General features: G+C 34.0%; 2 protein-coding genes across 3 annotated transcripts in view; both read right to left on the bottom strand.

The window, feature by feature from the left end:
* Positions 1 to 1,588: 1,588 nt before the first annotated feature.
* Positions 1,589 to 15,855, bottom strand: tapt1b (transmembrane anterior posterior transformation 1b). Its single transcript, XM_042713987.1, is given in 17 exon segments — positions 1,589 to 4,001; positions 4,201 to 4,367; positions 5,267 to 5,343; positions 5,662 to 5,730; positions 5,910 to 5,969; positions 8,448 to 8,483; positions 8,485 to 8,561; positions 8,648 to 8,728; positions 8,824 to 8,854; positions 8,856 to 8,894; positions 9,035 to 9,132; positions 9,385 to 9,520; positions 9,600 to 9,762; positions 11,905 to 11,937; positions 12,124 to 12,242; positions 13,049 to 13,179; positions 15,622 to 15,855. Coding segments are annotated over 17 exon segments (1,740 nt in total). The 5' UTR covers positions 15,812 to 15,855; the 3' UTR covers positions 1,589 to 3,768.
* Positions 15,856 to 16,427: 572 nt separating this feature from the next.
* The window catches only part of ldb2b (LIM domain binding 2b), a 12,956-nt gene continuing 9,374 nt past the window's right edge, over positions 16,428 to 20,009 (bottom strand). The window contains exons 8-10 of one of the 2 annotated variants that reach the window (XM_042714109.1): positions 19,676 to 19,800; positions 18,374 to 18,388; positions 16,428 to 17,130 (exon numbers count right to left, since the gene is read on the bottom strand). In XM_042714109.1, the coding sequence (XP_042570043.1) occupies positions 16,912 to 17,130; positions 18,374 to 18,388; positions 19,676 to 19,800 (359 nt within the window). In that variant the 3' untranslated portion in view covers positions 16,428 to 16,911. Of the gene's footprint in view, positions 17,131 to 17,849; positions 17,981 to 18,373; positions 18,389 to 19,675; positions 19,801 to 20,009 lie in introns of those variants that run through there. The other variant, XM_042714046.1, reaches the window with a different exon arrangement.

The following is a 20,009-nucleotide window of genomic DNA, read 5'->3' on the forward strand; positions in this document are numbered from 1 at the left end:
TTTAAATTCTTAGACCTATACTGTGGTCATCAGTCAAAGAATGATGATACAGTAACTTATAAATGTGGTCACATCTTTATTAACTAACAGTCATTGTTTACAGAAATACACAGCAATATTCTCTTTTCACACAGTCAAAAAGTCAAACAAACAGAAAAGCAGCAAATGCGGACTCTGCCAAGACACTAGCTGATGGTCTTCTTCACTGAAATGTCCCACAGCTACATTTGGAACAGCTGAAAAGCCTCTGTGCAGCCGTGTGCGCATGGACATGAATACCAATAAACACAGACAGAGAGTGAGAGAAAGAGAAGTAGAAAGAGACTACATTCTGTATTATGTTAGACACCACGACCAAACTCAATGCACACACACACACATCACAGACGGACAGAAAAAGAGAAAAAAAGAGAGCTTTGATCAACGGTATGACAGAGCATTTTAAAGTTACATGATCGGTACATTAGTACACAATATATGATTAAATTCTGTTCTTCATCCATAAACACAACTGTTATTGTCTTTTAAACTATAATAGATCTTATCAACAAAATTTAAACAAATCAGATTGATTTAATTTTTAATATTTTGTATCATACCCTGCATTGAATCTCTATAAATGTAACTAGTCACATGAATTCTTGGTACTGTAATTACATATTGAAAATTACATTTTTTATTCACTCTATATGGTGGGGTCAAAGAGTCAAAATCTAATCTAAACCTGTATATAAACAATATCTTAGAATTTTTTAATATTTGAAGAAATTATTTAAAATAGTATAAAAATACTATATATATATATATATATAGAGAGAGAGAGAGAGAGAGAGAGAGAGATTTCTTATTTATATATATATATATACATATACTATATATATATATATATATATATATATATATACATATACATATATATATATATATATATATATATATATATATATATAAATAATTTATATAATTTAATATATATATATTATATTTCAAATATATTTTATGTACTTTCAAATATAAGCTCACACACTATTTTTAGATCACAGAACAAAATGAATAAGCAAATGTGTGATAAGTATGTGTTTTGTTCTTTTAAGCACAAGAGCTACTGTTTTTAAAGCAAACTGCAAGAAATATAATGAAAACGTGAGAGTGACCTTTGAACTCCACTGTAGATCAGCTCAGCAGTTGAGGGGCTTCTAGAGATTCTGTGCAGCGTAAGAATTTGAGATATCTAATCTGATTTTAAATAGACTTGTATTCATTAATTCTGTGATCTAATTTTACACACATTTCAAGTCAAAATCTCAATCGGTTTAGTGTTTAGATCTTTATGGTTTTAGTACAGATCAGTTTAGCGTTACATAATCTTTAGGCGACTATTTTTGGCCTGGGGTCGGAGAGGTTGGATTTAATTCGGTCTGGACTTGTTTTAGCTGTGCATGTGATGTTTAAATAGTTATAGTTATAGTTAAATAGGTAGAGACTATTCAACTGTCCTGACTCACTTGGTGCCATATAAACTAATATAGTAATAATAACAAGAATATAATACTTCAACACTAAACAAATGACAATCACAACAACAAGGTACAAAACAACAAAACTTTAATTAACACAATGCCCTGATTCCTCTCCCCAATTCTGTCTCTGAAGCATCCCATATACAAGGGATTTGACATCGTCATTCCTCTTCAGTTTCTAGAGGCTGAAGCCAATATGGGTACAAAAACACACCGAAAACAACAAACTGATATTGACCAGTGAGAGAAAACAGCAGTGTGGAAAGAACTGGGATGGCTGGATCTTAATGTATTTCCAAATAAATGGATACGAGAATGAATTAGAAAGGTTCAATCAAGCAAAAACATCCTTTTGAGTACTGATCCTTATCCAGCACAGCCAAACTTCAGACTTATTTCAAGAGCCAAAAGGTGACTGAACGTATGGGAAAGCATAGGCAATTACACCGAAAAGCACAACAGAACCAAACATTTGCTTAAAATGCTCTCTTTCTTTCAAAAATAAGCAGAAGTATTTCTAACATCAGTGTTTCAAATGTAAAAACAATGAGAAATGCTCGCTGATATCATTTTGGCAGTTTAAGTCAAGTGAATGCTTCTGAAAAGTTTGCATTAGTTTGAGAACTGAGGGTAAACAATTCCTTGGCATAGTTGATATTTTCACGTAATAATTTTCCTAAATGATTATTAATTTTATTATTTTTTTTTTTTGAGAAAAACAGAGCACCTTGTCGACATGATGACTTGAGTGTGAATTGTCAGACTGAATGCCACCATGATGATATTACAAAACACAGCAATTATAGCCACACATTTGTAACACAAGAAATATAAATTCCAAAAGCAGTCAAAAAAAAATAAACAGAAATACAAAACATGCTGTCATTACCGAGAGAGAAAACAAAAACTTAAACTCTGACCTCCAGCACTACAAAGAGACATCAGTGGTTCACAAAAAGTATGTTTTTTAAGACAGCGTGATCTGTTATGCAAATCAAATGTACAAAACATTATTGTCTATGATGATAACGCACTATATATGATGCATTATTACTGATCATGGGCATTCACTGATGCTGGTTATTCAGAAACTTTGACTCATTGTTACTAGCTTACACTACTGGATTCTGATGTGCACTGACCTGTAAAAACTCAAGATATTAGCAAAGGGCTGTAAATTCAGCTTTGCTTTGGTCAAGATTCTGACGTTTGGAATGTTGGTAATTTACGATTTAGAATCTTCTTCCAACATCAGCATCAATGTATGACCGTTCATCTGATACACTACTCTGTGCAATAAACGCTTGCGGGGGAAAATCCTTAAATGGAAAATATTTCATTCCTTCATTTTAGCTGGCAAAACACATTGCGCTACTTAAGTTTATATTTATAGTTTATACTGAAGTCTTGCATTAATCAATGATCCTTTCATTCAGATGCAGCGCTTGAATCAATCCAAATATCACAGGCATGCGTTTCATCGCAGTGTCACTTACTCACAATGACCTTTTAAAAGGTCATTTCCTCAAACGATGCAAAAAAAAATAAAATAAAATAAAAAACTGTCATTGGTAACCCGGTCTTTAAACTGAAATTTAGTCATAAATGAGCAACTGTCTTAAAAACGTAAATAAATAAACATGTGATATGGTATTTTAGCCTGCTGTCTCAAAAAATAATAATAATAATAATTCTGCGTAACACATCTGTAATTGCATTTCAGTCCTGACTGACAATGAACATGGTGATATTTCAAACTAAAAGTCTTTGAGGGAATTTGAGAATTGTAGGGACACTTGCAAATAGAGAAAAACGAAACTAAGATTTTTGGACATTTGTTCTGGAGCACTGCACTGCACTACATTTTTGGATTATTTGCATCCTATTTTGTTCCACACACGTATGAAATCTTCAGAATCTGTAATTTCGGAATGCAATCCATCCCTTTTCTCATCTTCTTCATTCGATGCCTCCTTTGAAAGGTAAGCACAGTGACCATCGTCCAAAGGTGACCCCCGCTGGTGGTCTCCAACCTCTTGAAACCTTCACTGGGGGGATTCCAGATGGGTAGAACTGTGTGTGACTGTCTGTGTTTAAGTCTTAAATAAATTAGGTGCATCGCTTATTAATAAATATCCTGCAGTTTCTCGCTGTCCCAATCCAACGAGCTCAAATGTCAAACAAATCAAGCCAGCAGAGAGGGCGGGCATTCAGTGCAAACCTGGCGTCACTCTCACACACATCAATGTCAGTCGATGCGGTTACCGCAGATAGTAAAGCGGTCAATTTCCAATAAGTCTTTTTTGGGCGCCCTGTGTTTAAGTTCGGTATCGTCCTGAATAAGGCTTTTCTCTTCTGATTCATCTGGTGTGGTGAGGAACTGATCTGATTGGCTGGTGGGGATCTGAGGGGCGGGGCATTCGTCACTTTGGCTGGGCTGAGTGGTGACTGATGCAGACAAGCCCTCCTCCGCTGGCTCACCTTCAGACGGGTGTGGACGCAATTGGTTAGTGAAAATAAAACCTTTATTATTATGGAAGACGGTTACATGAAAATGCAAGCACTCTTAATGCAATGCATTATTATTTCAGTTAGCGCAATTCAGCATGCTATTTTTGTTTCAAAGACATTTGTCATTATTTTTCAACCATATGTAAGACTCTGTGTGTGTGTGTGTTACCTGCTGGTTCTCGTGTGTGTTTGGTTCGGTGGGCTCTGCTTGACGCTCTGCTGGGAGCTGCAGAGGGAGGATTCTGAAACAGCTTCTCCTCCATATTGGCCTCTTTCACGTACATACAGGATTTCCCCAACAACACAATACTGTTCAGCACCTTCAGGGTGATCATACTGAATAAACACACACACACACACACACAATCTTTCTTGTAGATACATTATTATCATATACGCTACTGTTTACAAACGTTTGGGATCAGTTACATTTTTGAAAAAAGATTGTGTTCACTAAAAGCAAAAAAAAAAAAAGAGCGTAATAGCAGTAATATCGTAAAATATTATTACAATTAAAAACTGTTTTCTATTATAATATATGTTAAAATGTAATTTATACCTATGATGTCAAAGCTGTATTTTCAGCAGCCATTACTCTAGTACTCAAAAATAAAATATACTATTATCATTATTTTTATCCCAGTTGGAAATGGTTGTGCTGCTTAATGAAGCATGTAAATACAGCATTTCTTTTTATTATTAAAGCTTGAAGAACTTTATTTATATGAAATAGAAATCATTTGTAACATTATAAATGTCATTACTATAATTGTTAAACAATTCAATGTATCCCTGCTGAGTCAAAGTATCGATTTCTTTAAAAAAAAAAATCATAGTGATCCCAAAAAATAAAATGAAAAAAGAAAATAGATAAATTAAAATGAAAAGATTTAGAACAATTAAATAAAATATAATTTATTTAAATTAAATTTGTATATTTATTAGAATACAAGGTATATATAACATAAAGGGAAGCATATATAGCATATAGAACAATTAAATAATTAAATAAAATATAATTTATTTTAATTTAAATATTATTATTATTTAAATTAATATTATTTATAAATAAATTAATTAAATAAAATATTATTTATTTAAATTAAATTAAATTAATATTATTTTTATATATATATATATATATATATATATATATATATATATATATATATATATATATCTATATATATATATATATATAAACTTCTTTTAAACTGTTAAATGTGAACTCATACCCCAGGTAGAAGAGCACAACGCACACAATGGACAGAGATCCCTGGATCTTCACAGAGCTGGTCACCACTCGGATCAACTGTCAACCACAGACTACATGAGCATAACTGCAATACTACATTAACACACTTCACAGTAACTTCATAATGAATGGTAACTAAACTAACTCCATAATTCAGTACTACATAGCTCACAGTCTTTGTAACGTCTTTTCAGCAATACATTCCTAACATTATAATATGTTTAGAAATAATTCTCTGAATTGCCTTTCAGAGCAGTGCAACAAACTGATGAATTTTAAATGATAGCAAACAATGTAAGGATTTATGTGCTTGCCTTCACATTGTACTGTGCGATAGATTTACTGTGATTATAATGAAATAATGAGGCAGGTTACCACTAGTGCAAGAGGAAGAGGAATGAAGCCCATCCTCCGAGACACACTGTCACTGTAGTCTGTGTATGCCTGGAAAACACACACAAATATCAGCATCTGATTAATAAAGCTGGATAAAACACTCTTCAAATGAAGTCAATGCAATCAGAACCATGAATACGAGACAAGCCACTTCTTGAAATTAAAATAATTTAAATAATTTCTGCTTCAGAAGGGTTTCTATTATGATCAAATGGGCATCCACTTACATTCTTCTGTCTGCTGCTGACCAGATCAAATGCCAGGCTTGCTCTGTATTCACTGTAGACCTGCACACACACACACACACAGTTACAAGTAATGATGACTTGTGGTTCAGTAATCGATGAAGTTAAGACGATTTCACACGGGACAGAATCGCCGCTTCTTGGGGCGGACATTACCATAATTACAAACAACAGATCAGATTTGTGTTTACTAAAAACTATATAAATAAAACATAATGAAAGTTTTGTGTTGGTGATATTCGCTATTTATCATTTCATGGGAATATGACAGCGTAGTCTTCATGTCAGACAGTTAACGATGGCATTGTACACATATTTGTTTTTTACCTAACAAACTCGTGCATTGATACTGGATTTTTTATATATATATATATATATATATATATATCTGTAAGAGATTTATGATGAATCGCACAACTCTGGGGATTCCATTACATTTAAAACGATCTTCATCATATTTTCATCACCACGACATGAGCTCGGTGAAATGTTCCATGATTAGTTGTTAATTATCTGTTCAGTAATTGGTTAAAGCTGACAAGGTAACAACAAGGGTGTCGTTTTAATCAAAGTATGTTGCAGACATTTAATGAAGACCCTAAAGGATCATACCAACTTGTGGAAAACGGGCATTTGATGTCACTTTAATAACAAGTAGAGTTTGGCTGAAATATGGATTCTGATAAAAAATAAAAGACACCTTTTTGAGCAATTTAATAAACAAAAATCATAAACATTAAGATGTATACTGAATATGGTATAATTGCTGGAAACGATCCCAAAATAAATATCCTGTCCACCTCTAGAAGAGATGCTGTACGAGAGAAAAGTGTGCATGTTTGTGCTGTGACACTAATCTTCCTGCCTAAACTAAGCAGATCTGTCTCTAATCCCTGCCGGTAACTACACTCTACACTACCCCCCATCCAGAGTGTATTCCACCCGCTCCACCCCTATTGTTCTCATCTTTTCATGCTCTTTCAGACCCATGTTTAAGGACCTTTTAGTTTGTCGTGGCACTTATCGTTAGGGATGCACAATCTGATACTCAGTATCATTATCGGCTCCGATACTGCCATATGTGACCCTGGACCACAAAACCAGTCATAAGGGTCAGATAAGCTTTCCATTGATGTATGGTTTGTTAGGATCGGAAAATATTTGTCCGAGATACAACTATTTGAAAATCTTGAATCTGAGGGTGTAAAAAAAAAAAAAAAAAAATCTAAATATTGAGAAAATCGTCTTTAAAGTTGTCCAAATGAGGTTCTTAGCAATGCATATTGCTTTTTTTAAAAATTAAGTTTTGATATATTTACAGTAGAAAATGTACAAAATATCTTCATGGAACATGATCTTTACTTAATATCCTAATGATTTTTGGCATAAAAGAAAAATCTATAATTTTGAGCCATAAAATGTATTTTTGGCTATTGGTACAAATATACCCCAGAGACTTAAGACTGGTTTTGTGCTCCAGGGTCACATATCAGGTATCGGTCAGATAAGACCGATATTGTGCGTATACTATTCTGTGTAACTGTTAAGCCCCACAAAAGGCAAAAACATTATAAAGCACCATAAAGTTTTCGTATCGGCCCATACGCAGAATTTTTGGAATCGGATCGGTTAAGAAAAAATGGTATTGGTGCATCACTACTTATCGGTCGTCTTATGTGTGTAGGGTAGTGGGGATGTTTATTTGATGGAATGAATGAATGAGACCGACTGATGTGTCTGTGTGTGCTGATAGATCTGGGTCACTGGATCTGTCAGGGTTATCCAAGACACTGAGAGCGGTGCTGATTTTCAGACACACTCCCAAAGGAAACCCGTCTCTCTTTGTAAAGACTTCCTTTCGACTGGGACACAGGTTTTTGTTTTTTTTAGACAAGAAAGAACAGTCCAGTATCTGCGCGTGGGGGAGCGCTTTGGTTTAAATAGGGCATGTCATAGTTCTCACGTTGTTTTCTTTAGTTTTTTTCTAGATAAACGTATGCATACTAGTGTCTTATTATTTCAATAGCATTAGGTAACGCTTACAAACCTTCCCTTTAAAATAAGCCCTCCATCACTAATGCATTTAAGTTACAGGACATCATTTTCTTTTTATCTACCTTCACTGCTTCACATAAGTTTTCTCAATATAATATAACAGAAAATTATCCCCAAAAGTGCAAACTATCCCTTTAATCACAATTACAATAATTGTGTATAAGTAGTATGGTGATGCATGTTGTATGGATGTGATTTTTGTTATTAAATTTTATATTGTTATTTATTTGTATTTAATATTACACAAAATATATATAATATTTCACAGTATTATAGTTCTTACTGCATTATGCCTGGTACTGGTAGTGTATATGCAACTGGAAATTTTCCACATTTTAGTTGAGCTAAAAATCCTGTTATAATGCATATCATGGTAGCTACTTAAATATCATATTCATAATACTACTGTTTAACGAATGCTATGGCACTGCCAGTATTTTGAGGCTGGTATACCATGCAACTCACATCTGCCGTGATGTCGTTAAACTTGGTGAATGTAGTGTTTGTTTTGTTAGTGTTTATAGAGTGTTATCGAGGCGATCACCATACAGACATCAGGAAACAACACCCATAGATGATCTGTGACCAATAATCAAAGATTAATACACACATCAATGTCACGCACATGCACAAACTGAAATGCGTCAGCTGTTAACTAGAGATACCTGGATTCCAGGAGAACTGCTCCATGTTTCTGAGACAGACGATTAGTAAGAGTGTGTAGTTTGTAAATCTTTCTTTAATGTCTATAGTGTGAAAGACAGAAAGTAACAGTGAGAGAATTCATCGGTGACAAGCTGAGACGGATATGTTTTCACTTGCTGAATATATATGGACCTACCGCTATTAGACATCTGGAAGAGGTTGTTTTTTTTCTAATTTTTTTTGTATGCTTTTTTTTTTATCTAGAAACTTCAAACTTAAAAAAAAAAAATAATAAAAAGATGTATGTAGTATGTGAGTTTTTTCTTTTTGCATTATTTAATATAATGCAACATGCAGAGATTAAGGTCATGCGGAGTGTATGTAATGCTTGCTGTGCTTGTACTCACATTATTAGACATCATGATGGTAAGCAGCGACTTGTTATGTGAATTGAAAGCCACGTTCAGTGTGGTGGCCTGAACCATAATCAGAATGGCATGCAGAACTGCATTATTAATTAAGGAGTTATAAGTTAGAACCTCTGACTGATTGTAATAAGTCAGATATGACACACAATAACACTGAGCAGTTTAAATGCCATTAGACAGATTTTGTATTTATTGGTATGTTCAATTTTAGTATTATTACCCTATATATGAAAATGTATTATAAATTCATTATTATTATAATTTGAATATTTAATGAATCTATGTAAAATGCAATCCAAATTGGCATTTGAAACAGAGCTGAAGGATACAGACGTAGAGAACAGCCATGAAGAAATGTGGGATGACTCCTATATGAGCTCTCTTCCTCTCTTTGGGTTCAGTGGCAGTCCAGTACAAGGCATCCAGAATATCCTGACCGAAAGATGAAAACAAGCGATCTGCCACCTAGAGGAGAAAAAGAGAGAGTGTTCATTCTGCTGCTGCTACTGTAATAGTAACAAATGTGAGCGATGTGATGGTGTACCTCCAGCATGTTGTAGATGATGTAGAGCTTTATGACAGACTGACCCCGGATCATGTGGTACATCATGGAATAATCCACATAATGCATCATGAAATAACACAGAACCATAATGACTCCCTTGAGAACATCACACACCTGAGCGGGCTGCAAGATACGAGATCCACTGCAAACACACACATACATACACAAGAATAAACATCTCAGATTAGCCCCATAGACATCTGGGATTACTTCTTTTAGTTCTTCTATTAGTAGGATCTTCTTCCACACACAGCCACTGGGTTAGTGAACTTGAGTCACACACTCATGCTACAGATTTCACAACACAAGATCAGCAGTGTCAACGACCCACAGACAGATGTTTTGAGATCAGTTCTCTAATATATAGTATTAAAACATTTAGTGTTTTTTTAATTTTAAAAAGCTAAATTATTCATTTTAATTCTGTTAACTTTTAAATTATTTTGAGATATTTTAACTATAATTAAAATATTTATAAAAACTGTGAAATTATAAGCTCAATCTTAAAACAGTTCTTAAAAACAATCTTAAAACAGTTCCATTACGAGTTTTATTAATTGTGACCCTGGAGCACAAAAGCAGTCTTAAGTCTCTGGGGTATATTTGTAGCAATAGCCAAAAATACATTGTATGGGTCAAAATTATAGATTTTTCTTTTATGCCAAAAATCATTAGGATCTTAAGCAAAGATCATGTTCCATGAAGATATTTTGTAAATTTCCTACTGTACATATATCAAAACTTAATTTTTGATTAGTAATATGCATTGCTAAGAACTTCACTTTAATAAATTTAAAGGCAATTTTCTCAATATTTAGATTTTTTTTGCATGCTCAGATTCCAGATTTTCAAATAATTGTATCTCAGCCAATATCCTAACAAACCATACATCAATGGAAAGCTTATTTATTCAGCTTTCAGGTGATGTACTGTATAATTGACACTTAATACTGGTTTTGTGGTCCAGGGTCACAATTGTGTCATTATTAAATATGAAACTTGGTAACAATTCATGATCGATTATTTTGGTATGACATAATTATTTACATAAATATGCTGAAAACACAAAATGTAATTAGAAAGACCAATAGTAGCAATCCATTGCAGTGGATTACTGACAAGAACAATACAGCAAGCTTTACATTCACAGGCTCAAGAACTGTATTTTAAGTGACTACTTGCTATAGATGTACGTGGCACAGGCACATAGCATAGCTGTTTACACATAAATAGCTGGCAAAAATGCAAATCTGACTATTTCAGAGTGCCTGGTGGGTAAGGCATGTGCATTGGTATTTTTGTGTAAACATGAGCTATTAAAAAAAATACACTATTACACTATTGTAATAACATATACACTACCTTTCAAAAGTTTAGGGTCAGATTTTTATATATATCTTTTTTTAAATAAACTGATACTTTCATTTAACAAGTGAAATAAGTGATTTGTAATGTCACAAAACATTTCAGTTTAAATAAATGATGCATAATAAGAAATGTTTCTTGAGCACTAAATCTTTAATAAAATTAGACTTCATGGCTTTATATTAAAAAAAAAATTATATATTCCTATATATTATATATATATATATATATATATATATATATATATAATATATATATATATATATTATACTATATATATATTATTTTTAGATTGTATTTTATCAGTATTACTTATTTTTACCATATTTTTATCAAATAAATGCAGCCCTGGCAATCATTTTAGAAAATTTAAAGTAATATTGATTATTTAAGGAATCAATTTTTTTTAATTTAGTGTATACTAATATACTATTCTAAAAGTGTTTGTTACTAGACAAATGCACACAGTGTTAGTATTTACACTGGGGTGCTAACAGTATGCTTAACTATTTAGTCTTACTGTAAATAAAATCTACGTCCCTACGTAAGAAATTTACTCAGGGTACGTTAATGCGAGCACTGAATACAATTTACTGAATTTCTATTATCAGATGCATTTTACAAACATGTTTCTTGTCTTATCACTTGTTGAAAGTGACCACACTGCCATCCTGTGACCGATCATGCAAGTACACCCTAAACACTGAAAGAAGAACAGGAGGACTCTGGGAACGATCTCAGATGATTTTAGTAGTCCAGGGTGAAACCAAAGCACAACGGTGCAAAATTAGACAGCTATGGCAACAGCAGCCTAGTGTGTGTGGGCATGTGAATGTGTGTTTGAACACAGCCGCTGCAATCATATCAGCACATGTGTGTGTGTGTGTTTAAAGCAGCTGCAGTCATTTTTTCTGCATACCTGCTCTTTTTGCAGTAGGGGCATATACTAGCCCTGCAGGCAGAAGAATATACAGTGAACAGCAGCTACAATCACTTCGGACTTAAGTGTGTGTAGGTATTTGTGTGTATAAAAAAAGGTGGACAGCTCAGATGTTTCATTTTCTTATCAGAATCTTATGAAAGTCCTACTTTTGGGAATATCCTTCCATGCATGTCCCGAGTACAGCGTGTGCGTTACCTGAGGCCACAGCAGGGCAGTGTCAGCAGTCGCATCAAGGCTAGCAACACTCTGAGAGGCAGCAGAGTGAACACGTACAGAAACACATCCAGACACAGGAAAAACCCAAACATCATCAGCTACAGAGAGAGAGAATAAGAGAGATCCGTTATAGTCCTGGATGTGCTATAACGTACTTCAGATGCTCCAGTATTACAAAAAACACCATTAAGCTTCATGAAAGTAGTAGATAAAACCTATCCACTATTTGTCAAGTATGTTATAGCGATTTAAGTCATTATTCACAGAAAACCCTCTTGATCAAACCATACATACAGCCTTTAGATGCATAAAGTTAGGTTTGATAAAAATAAAGTTATGTGACATGATAATTGTGTCACATCACTGATCCATCCAGAAATAATGTCTTACAATGAATAACCAATTTTTGTACAAATTATTAAAACAACATAAAACAAAATAAATACATTTTTTAAGTTTTAATAAATATTATTAAAAATACTAAATTAAATGTATAGTATAATAATCTATAATCCTAATGAAACTATATTGAAAATATAATCTATATTTCTATATTTGAGTTTAGATTTGCTTAAAATTTTGAAAAAAAAAGTACAAAATTTTACTTTTGTTTTACAAAAAAGTAAAAAAAAAAAAAAAAAAAAAATTATAAATATTATATATATATATATATATATATCACTCTATTTATTAAGAACCTTGACACAACAACCAATGGAGTGAGTTTGGGACACAAATGTATTCATAAAATATTTTTTCATTAATAATACTTATGTATAATTTTTTGTAATACTGTTTGGTTGCAGATAAATCAAACACATCAGCTGTAATGCACAGTGAAATAAAGGATGCTGTGCTATTATTTTACTTAGGTATTGTTGTTTTACGCGTTTTTGTTTGGTACCTTCTCCAGTTCTTTCGGGATGCGCAGGCAGGTGTAGACCTTCTCTCTCCGCTCGGTGTATTTGGCCTCATTATGTTCCAGAAAATATCCTCTAGTCAACTCAGCACTGATAAACCTCACCAGAGAGAGATCTGCACACAGACACACACATGAATGCGTAGGACAGCACAATGAAAGCATTTTACTCATTATTTAGCACTATCCTGTATCCTGTAAACACACGAGTGTGTGAACGAAAGAGGTTAAATAAACAAGTGTAGGAGCATAAACCTCTGTCCATTTCTCTCAAATACACACAACATATCATGATGTACCGCTATAAAAATACAGAGTTTTTTTGCCACCAAAAGTGGGTTTCAGATGTTTGAGTCCACTTGAGTGAAATTACTCTTTTAAAAATAAATTAGGATTTTAGAATTTAGTTTTCTAATATAAGACGGTACATTTTTCTTCTTTAGAGTAATTTACTTTCCATCGTGCTCTATTTTAAATCCTGTTTTAAATTGCATGTATATTTATTTACTCATGCTGTGTTCATTGTAACACTAAAATAATTCAGTATTTTAAATGACATGTTTAACCATGTGCAATAATAGAAAAAGGTTCAAACAAAGCAAAACGAATCAAAAAACTAAACTAAAAATAATAATGAAACAAAACAAAAAGCAGAGGCTCCCTGTTTGTTCATTTAGAGCCTATTCTTTCGAGTAGGGATAAAGTGCATATGTTTTTGTGCTACATTTTTTATTTTGCATTTTTCAAAACTTTGAACTTAAGTTTTAATTTAAAATCCCAGATTTTCCAGATGTGGAAAATCATTGTGCAAACCTAAAAACTACTTTAAGCAATCTTCTCGCAAAGCGCATTTTCTTCCCATTATGTTTACAATACTACAGCAGCAAAAGTTCTGTGATTTGATTAGGAACATAACAGACATTGATTTACAACAGCGCAGCTAAGTGACATAAAAGATCTATTTAAGCAGCACAGAAAGCGCTGGACTGTTTTTAGGGCATGTTTATGTTGACCTAAGACCATATGTGTTGTGATAAGGACAGGACAGCGTCCTGAGATAAACAGCACACACTGTGAACACAGTACTTACTTTCTATTTTTAACAGTAATAGAGAAGGATAAATTTGAGGATGAACACATTGGATGGGAAAACAAACAGAAAGAGCGAGAGAGCAAGAGAGATAACAGCTTTCTGCTGTGTGTTTAAGTGTCTTGTATGATAAAATGATTAAATGTATTATCCAATGAACATGAGTTCATGACAACGTCTACAAGCTTTTGACAAGAAAAACAAACAACAGGGAATAGAAGCACTTGTTTCATATATTATATCCATTTAAAATGAGGTTGTTTGGATACATTCTGGCTTCCTCTGGAACTTTTTAGGTCAACTGAACCCCTTTATGCAAAACATATTTACATATTTACATGAGATCCCTCATGAAGCCCAGTTTGGAAAAGCTTGTTTTAAACTCACAAAGCTTCTTTAAACCTCGTGTGAAAGAAAAGCTTCTGCAATTCTTGGATCAAGTAAGCTTACATAATCAAATATTTCATCCGGTAGCACCCTTTCTAAAATAAAACACCGTTTATGGCTTTTCAGTCCCATTATCTGTATATACAATTAATTTCTATGACTTTTCCAGTCATTAATAAGGATTGTTTTATCGTATAAAGATGCATATCAATTTTTACAGCCAATTGCATATGTACGAGATCTTATATTTGGATCTTATTAATTCACATTAATTTTTCCAATCAGGAAAATTACAACTTGGACCCACTTTATATTTGTTAATATGTCCTAACATTTAAATGAATCAATTGGTACTTACTCTGTATACACATGCTTTTACACTGTACTTTTATTTAAATTGCAATTAACCTCCGTAATTACATCTACGACCACCTCAACAGCAGCAAAAGTGTTTTGCAATACAACATGAACACAATATGCAAATTGCATTAATAATTCATACCCATTCAAATATGAATATAAATCAACGTTTTATGATATTTCTTAACGTGCATGTTTAAAAACTCCCAATAAATATTGCATTACATAATGATGAGAGTTATGGTTTCTAAGCAAACAGATCTGTGACAACACACCAGCTTTATTCCCAACACTTAATTAATATAATGTTATTATATGAGGTTATTATGAATTTCAGTGTGCTTTCATTTGCTGAATAAACGCCAGTGCACGTGCATTAATGATGGGGATGATTTAAGGGAAGATGCTTATGCAGCTCAGGTCTTTATTTCACATCTTCACACCTGATCAGCTGATTTTATCCTCGTGCTACTGAAGTTAGTCTCATTATGCAAGCGGCTGAATGGTATTTACGGTCCTTTAAATAAACCGATGGACGCAGAAATATCTGATCTTGTTAAAGGTAACGTTAAATAAGCACTAGTGACAGTATCAGCTCTATGTGTGTCCTTTTAGAAGCATGCCTTCGGTGCGTTCTAACGTTTAAATCTTCCTGATGTGTTTATTATGATGCTCGTGTAGGTTGAAAACAGCGCACAGCGCCGCTGTCTGTCACTCGTACCTGACACATTGCTCTTTCTCTCTTTGCATTTCGCCTTCCTCTCGTAAAATCCCAGAGTTTCTGTGAGGTCTGACGCGGCAGCTTGCTCCTCCGTCTTTCTGACCCCGCTGAAGAGTCGTTTCTCCCTCTCTTTATCCTCATTTTCGGTCTCATTTTCGTCCGCAAGACCTGCCGCTACCGAGTCAGCCATCTTCCGCGCAGACACAACATGCGTGCGTCACGGCCTACGTCACGACGCACGACTACAACTCCCATAATGCAGCTGGTAAATCTCATAGACATACAAGGAAACCCTCTAAACTGTGTTTTATCATTTATTCTTCTTAAATCAGTTTGGACAGGTCTTAGAATATAAGTATATTACTTGATACTTGTAATTACTTGTAATTAGACACCTGTGAATGCCCACAAAACTGGAAGAATTTCTGAGTGCATATAAATTATCATTTATTGCTATTGTGGGAAGAATATCATGTAATCGATAAAATAGCAACTGCAGTCTGATTATTTTAAAATGTAAATGTAAAAATAAAATGTGCATATAATGGAAGTCAGTGGTCACCAATATTTCTCAAAATATAATAGAATTTTAATTTTAGGGTGACTTTGTACCACATTTCTTTGACCACTAGAGGGGGTGAAATATTTATTTATTTATTTATTTATTTATTTATTTTTGTATTAACGTCATAGAATCAAATGCATAGCTTTGGCACTTTTTAGATTGCAAATAAAATACTTTGAGCCCTCGATTATTTTATTTTTTACATTATATTGATATCAATAACCAAACACAGAGTCTGATGTCATAACCAAACACATTTTATTAATGCAAATGATTGAAAACCATACATAAAATACACGACTAACAGCACAGATCTGCATGTGTTTTACAGTAGGCATTAAACTTTAGAGCAATAAAGATATCTGCATTTATGCTCACGATGGGACTTTTTTTAATTAAGTTGTTGTAGCGAAACCAAACAGTACGGTACAGAATGAAGCCGAGGCAGCCACTGAGCTTTAAAAAAGGCTGGAAAATTCTGATATGAATGAACTGATAGATCTGTATATTTACAAGGCTTGCAGTTGTTGTTGTTTTTTTTGTTTTTTTACTTTAAATGGTTGAAGCTGTATGTCTCAAGTATGGAATACCGTGTTACACCAACGTAAACGCAAGCATGCACACACACACACACACCGCTCTCTCCAGCAATTTCTCCTCTATAGATGAAAATACCCCCATCCCTTGACAGCACCGTTGCCATAGCTACCCACGGTCAGATCGCATCACTCCAACTGCTGCATTGCCATGGTATCAGGCTTACTGTCCTGGTTGCTAGGGTGCTGGCTGCTCCAGGAGCTGCCGTTTCCAAGTGTGGGTGAGTCGGTGTAGTCATGGAGACCGTCATCATGGAGACCGTTGACGGGGTCGTATTGTTCGTTCTCTAGGCGTGTGATCAAACGCTCGTCCACGTCCCACTCCCCTCCCATTAGAGAGGGCTCTCCCTACCACCTATCACATCCGACAGCGAGGAGTAGAGCAGAGTGAGGAGAGAGAGAGGGGAGAGAGAGGGGAGAGGCGGGAGGGAGAGGCGGAGGGAAGAGAGGGATGAGAGAGAGAGAGAGAGGGAAGAGGGCGAGGAGAGCTATCCGGACGAGACGGGAGTAGGGAGGGGGTGGATGTCTAGAGAGAGAGATAGCTAGAGCGGGAGCTACAGAGCATCTAGACGTAGAGCGGTGCGGGAGATCGCGCGAGAGAGCTCGCGGCGAGCGGAGTGCGAGATTTGAGCGAGAGATAGTAGAGTAGAGAGCGAGAGAGAGCGAGAGAGAGAGAGAGCGAGATATAAGAGAGCTCGAGCGGGATACGAGGATAGCATCTTCGAAGAGAGCGGCTCTGTGAGCAAGGCCCGCGCATTTGAGAGGAAACAAAAGGGAAGGCAGCGCGCTCGCTCAGAATGGTGGGGGAGTAAAAAGAGAGAGAAAAACAAAAGAAGGCAGAATAATTTATGGTTGTTATTTTCCGAAACCTGAACTTGTAATACTGATTATGCATTTATATATTTGAAAATGTTGGCATACACACAAGCTTTGTTAAATACGCAGTCATACACACACATGCACACAAACTTGTCTCCAGACACTAGCTCTTTGGTCTTTAATTAGATTTTTATTTTTATTTTTTCAGACAGAGAACACCTAAATAACAACATATGTGCTAATTAAGCAAATCTGCATTGCTAAGTAGCTCATTAAGACAGCACATGCTGCGTGATAACTGTCTGCATGTGTCACTCACCTAGCTAAGCTCCGCCTCCAGCCACCCGCCACCCCTCGTTTCCCCGGCGACACGTTTAGGCTGGGGACCAGAGACGGACAATACTAATTATCATCAAATCAATTACGGCTAATTAGTCTCAATTAAAAAACAATTATAATAATTAATTAATTAATCAGAGCAGACAAATGACTATATATATATATTTAAAATACTCTAACATTACAAATTACAGTCACACTGGAAACTAATTGTTACTTATTATAAACAGTAAAACAATAAAATTTGAAATATAATACATTGCATAGAAATATTACAATATGGGAAAAATAAGATAGGTTAGTTTGCTAAGCTGCTCTCTCTGTCCCTCCCTCTCTAAACTGCTTTATGTTATTTCTACACAGACACACTTACACACACACACACACACACACACACTTACACACACACACACACACACACACACATAAGTACAGACATCCAGACATTCTCCATATATTAATTTTAGTTTATCTCCCTTATATGATCTTTTCAGTGTGGACCACTGATTATCTGCAAGTATGTATGTGACTGCGTCTGTGTTCAGAATGGAATACTTGCTTACTATGTACTGAAAACTGTGCAGTATATACTTAATTTTAAAATTTTTAATTTTAATTTAGTGAATGCTGGAGAGTTAAATTTGCTCTTAAAAAATACATCATTATTATTTTCCATTTTGATTCCAGTTTTGTCATTAATAAATAAATAAATAAATAATCTTAGCTTTTGGTCATCCAGAAAATCTGCCAAAAGAGATTTTGTGACTAATATTACTTCATCCATAACACTGAAAATAAAAGGTCACACTGAACACATTCACAAATTTGGTTAAGTTGGTCCAATTTTTGTGGCATTTAAAAATGGTTTAAAATCATTTTATTTCAATACTCAAAGCAGCTGAAAAAAAGGAATAATTTATATCTCTTTAAAAAAATTTAGCTAAATATTTTGATTAAGTTTCATTTAATTTATATTATAATTTGCTTTTATGTTTTCCGTTATTTATTATTTGTAAGCAGTGCATCACTAAGTAATTAATACTGTCATTTAAATACTTTTCCCTTGAAAAAGTAAAGTAAGGGATTACTCTTAATTTTTCCTTACTTTACTTACATTTACTTCAGTGTACAATATAATACAATGTTATTGCATTAAATTATGTCTAGACTACAGAACAATTCTATTTAACATTAAAATTAAACATCTGATGTTAAAAGCTATATTTTTAATGTAACTCTCTCCCTGGTCAGTTCAAGAATAATTTATGCAATTTTATATTTTTATATTTATGTTTATCCTTGTGTTATTCAACTGGTCGAGGTTAATATGGGATTTTGGAAGTAATTAGTTATAAGTAATGCAATAAATTTTAGAGAGAGTCATTAGTGCAGTAATCTTATTATGTAATTAGTAGCTAGTCGTTACTTTTTTAGCGTAACTAAAATATATTTTATAAAATATTGTATATTTTATTTTAATTATATAAAAACATTTTTTTTTAATTGTTGATTTATTGTATAGATTTATTTTTTGGTTTTTAAAAGCTGCATCGTGGGTTTTGTTATTTGACTGCGCATTTTAATCTTTAGTTGAGCTGTGTATCCTGAAAAATTAGCATACTGTTCAAATTATACATACTACACACTGCAGTAATAGTAATAGTAGAATGGCAGTATGGTATATACACATTCTGAACATAGCCTTAGGGTAAACATCTGTGTGTGAGAGATGTACCTGTGAAGGAAGGTTGAAGTTATTGGCTGGGCTGCGCTTCTTGCTGTTCCCTGTGCTGCTATTGGATGCGCTACCAGCAGAGTTCCTCCTCCTCCGTCTCTTTGTTGCTGGTTTGGCTGGCTCTGCTGTCAATCAAAACATAAACGCGGCATAATGCAAAATGATATAAACATTGCATTCCATGCATGCTGTAAAACGAGTGAAATACACAGATATCTTATATACTGTACTTATATACTTCAGATATACTGTATATTTTAAAATTCTAATAAACACCGCAAATGAAATCAACAAAAGTGTTTTGGAGGACTTAACAAAGGTCATAAGATATTCT

Source organism: Cyprinus carpio, chromosome A1, assembly GCF_018340385.1.
Source record: "Cyprinus carpio isolate SPL01 chromosome A1, ASM1834038v1, whole genome shotgun sequence".
Classification (NCBI taxonomy): domain Eukaryota; kingdom Metazoa; phylum Chordata; class Actinopteri; order Cypriniformes; family Cyprinidae; genus Cyprinus; species Cyprinus carpio.